This window comes from Crinia signifera, chromosome 3 (assembly GCF_055691185.1).
Source record: "Crinia signifera chromosome 3, ASM5569118v1, whole genome shotgun sequence".
NCBI classification, from domain to species: domain Eukaryota; kingdom Metazoa; phylum Chordata; class Amphibia; order Anura; family Myobatrachidae; genus Crinia; species Crinia signifera.
In genome coordinates this window covers 40828751-40831976 of record NC_139219.1, presented here as the reverse complement: position 1 = coordinate 40831976, position 3226 = coordinate 40828751, and the positions used below count along the sequence as shown (strand labels likewise).

General features: G+C 40.6%; 1 protein-coding gene across 2 annotated transcripts in view; it reads left to right on the top strand.

Annotated features, from left to right (window-relative positions):
• The first annotated feature begins 2611 nt into the window (after positions 1–2611).
• The window catches only part of KCNG3 (potassium voltage-gated channel modifier subfamily G member 3), a 25397-nt gene continuing 24782 nt past the window's right edge, over positions 2612–3226 (top strand). For both annotated transcript variants that reach the window (XM_083175693.1, XM_083175692.1), the window contains exon 1: positions 2612–3226. This exon is cut by the window's right edge. In XM_083175693.1, coding sequence (XP_083031819.1) covers positions 3082–3226 — 145 coding nt within the window. In that variant the 5' untranslated portion in view covers positions 2612–3081.

Below are 3226 nucleotides of genomic sequence, written 5' to 3'. Positions count from 1 at the left end.
TTCACATCCACCATGTGACACCTTTGCCTGTGGGTGGGACAGCAGGACAGTCACAAAAAAGTAACTGTCCTGCAAAATTGGGACATTAATAGAATAAGCCTGAACAATGTATACCCATGAGTGACCTGTTTACCTCTCATGTTTCAGGCATTCGAGGAAAACTTACAATAGTCTTCCCCAGTGGCGGCTCTTACCGTTCTGGAGGAGGGGGGGCTGCCGCAATGCAGCCCCCCCCCCTCCAATGCTGCTGCCACCGCCACGTTCCCCTTCCACCACGCTCCCCGGCCGCCGGTCCCCTGCACGGGGACAGCGCATGAACAGTAACTTCATACTGTACATACTGCGCATGCGCTGGCCCAAGCCTCCATGGGCTGCCTTTGCAGCAGTCCCTGGAGGCTTAATCAGGTTCCAGGGTCTGGCGCATGCGCAGTATGGACCTGCAGTAATGCGCATGTGCAGAACCTGTTTTTGGGGCTGCTGTGCATTTGCGCACAGAGAGGCACTCCAAAGGGAGGGAACACCTCCCAATGGGACTGCCTTGAGTGACTGGCAGGTCGGACTTCCAATAGGAAGTCACTGCCAGTCACAGTGAAGCCAGAGCAGTCTCACAGACTGCATCTGGCTTCACTTTAGGCAGAGACAGTGGCGGATTTTACCTGGGGGGGGGGGGGGGGGGGGGCTGCAGCCCATAGGTAATAACCGACACTGGTCTTCCCTCCATGTTATACAGTAACATCTAGAGCCATAAAACAAATTGAGATTTCAAAACCATTAGAAAATAACAAAATCAATAAATGCAGTAATTTTTTACCACTTCTTATTTTGTATACACACACACACACACACACACACACTATAAAGAAAAATAATGAAATATTTGATATAGATATAATTTAGCATATACTGTAGACAGATATGATAGATAGATAGATAGATAGATAGATAGATAGATAGATAGATAGATAGATAGATAGATAGATAGATAGATAGAATTTAGCCTATACTGTAGACAAAGATGATAGATAGATAGATAGATAGATAGATAGATAGATAGATAGATAGATAGATAGATAGATAGATAGATAGATAGATAGATAGATTTAGAATATACTGTAGACATTGATGATAGGGAGAGAATTTAAAATATACTGTACTGTAGATACATAGATAGATAGATAATACCGTAGACAGATGATAGATAGATAGATAGATAGATAGATAGATAGATAGATAGATAGATAGATAGATAGATTTTAGAATATACTGTAGACAGATATGATAGATAGATAGATAGATAGATAGATAGATAGATAGATAGATAGATAGATAGATAGATAGATAGATAGATAGATAGATTTAGAATATACTGTAGACATTGATGATAGGGAGAGAATTTAAAATATACTGTACTGTAGATACATAGATAGATAGATAATACCGTAGACAGATGATAGATAGATAGATAGATAGATAGATAGATAGATAGATAGATAGATAGATAGATTTAGAATATACTGTAGACATTGATGATAGGGAGAGAATTTAAAATATACTGTACTGTAGATACATAGATAGATAGATAATACCATAGACAGATGATAGATAGATAGATAGATAGATAGATAGATAGATAGATAGATAAATAGATAGATAGATAGATAGATAGATAGATAGATAGATAGAATTTAGCCTATACTGTAGACAAAGATGATAGATAGATAGATAGATAGATAGATAGATAGATAGATAGATAGATAGATAGATAGATAGATAGATAGAAAGATAGATAGAGAGATAATACCGTAGACAGATGATAGATAGATAGATAGATAGATAGATAGATAGATAGATAGATAGATATAATTAATTTATAATATACTGTAGACAGAGATGAGAGGGAGAGAGAGAGAGAATTTAAAATATACTGTGGATTTATAGATAGAATATTTATTTATTTATTTATTTATTTATTTACAGTTTCTTATATAGCGCAGCAGATTCCGTTGCGCTTTACAATAGTAGACACTCAGTAATAAGACAAACTGGGCAACAACAGACAGACTTGGAGGTAGGGGTATATACCGTAGATAGATAGATAGATAGATAGATCGATAGATAGATAGATAGATAAATAGATAGATAGATAGATAGATCGATCGATCGATCGACCGACCGACCGACGGACAAACGGACAGACGAACAGACAGACAGACAGACAGACAGACAGACAGACAGACAGATAGATAGATAGATAGATAGATAGATAGATAGATAGAATATACTGTAGACATCGATTTTCAACACACTATCCATTTACAATGTTTCCTTTGTAAATAAGTAGTGTTACTGTAACACAAACTACTGCCCATGCTCTAAACTCAGTGACATTATTACAAGTAACACTGCTGATGAGATTTCTGCACATACAGTAAGTTGCCCTGTCAGTAAGTGGAAGTGTAACAACGTGCAGCCTGTACACAGTAACGCTACAGACACTTACATGAAACACTACGAGCCTTCTCTAGCTGCCACACAAGCCAGGATCCCACCTCCCTCTCTCCTCCTCCCATCTCCCCCTCCCTCAGAGATTCTCACATTGAGTAAAGTTCAGCAGAGACAAGAGGACGGGCGGCAGAGCTGGAGCTCACAGCACTCTCCCTCCCTCTCTTCTTCATACTCTTTTCTTTTCATTCTTTTCATTGAGTGAAGTTTCCTTGTAGCAACAGTACTGTACTGTATATTGGGGAAGATCTGAGAATTGTGCTTGCGGGGAACACTTCAGAGTTGGGAAAGGTCTGATGAAGAGCAGAGGTTGCAGCTCAGGGACACATGCTACCAGAAGAGGACCTTCAGGGTCAAGAATTCTACCCGAACGTATCATTGTTCCATTCAGCTGCTCCTCTCTTCCTGGTGACCATGCTGCACCCAGCCCAATACAGCCTGGACCCCTCTGGGGAGGGGGCCTGGAAGGAGTCAGCAGGTGTAGACAATGTTAAAACTTTAAGGTGAAGACCTCCCAAGCTTGTCCTGCACAGCTAGGTGGTGGTGCTGAAGGACAGCGCCAACGGTTCGGCCTTCGCAATGAACTTTTCAAGGGATTCTTTCATCCTTAATGTTGGAGGTGCCAGGTATTATTTCTCTCAGGATGTCATTAAGGATTTCCCCCTGCGTAGGGTGAGCAGGTTGCACAGCTGTTCCTCAGAGAAGGATGTCCTGGAGGTGTGTG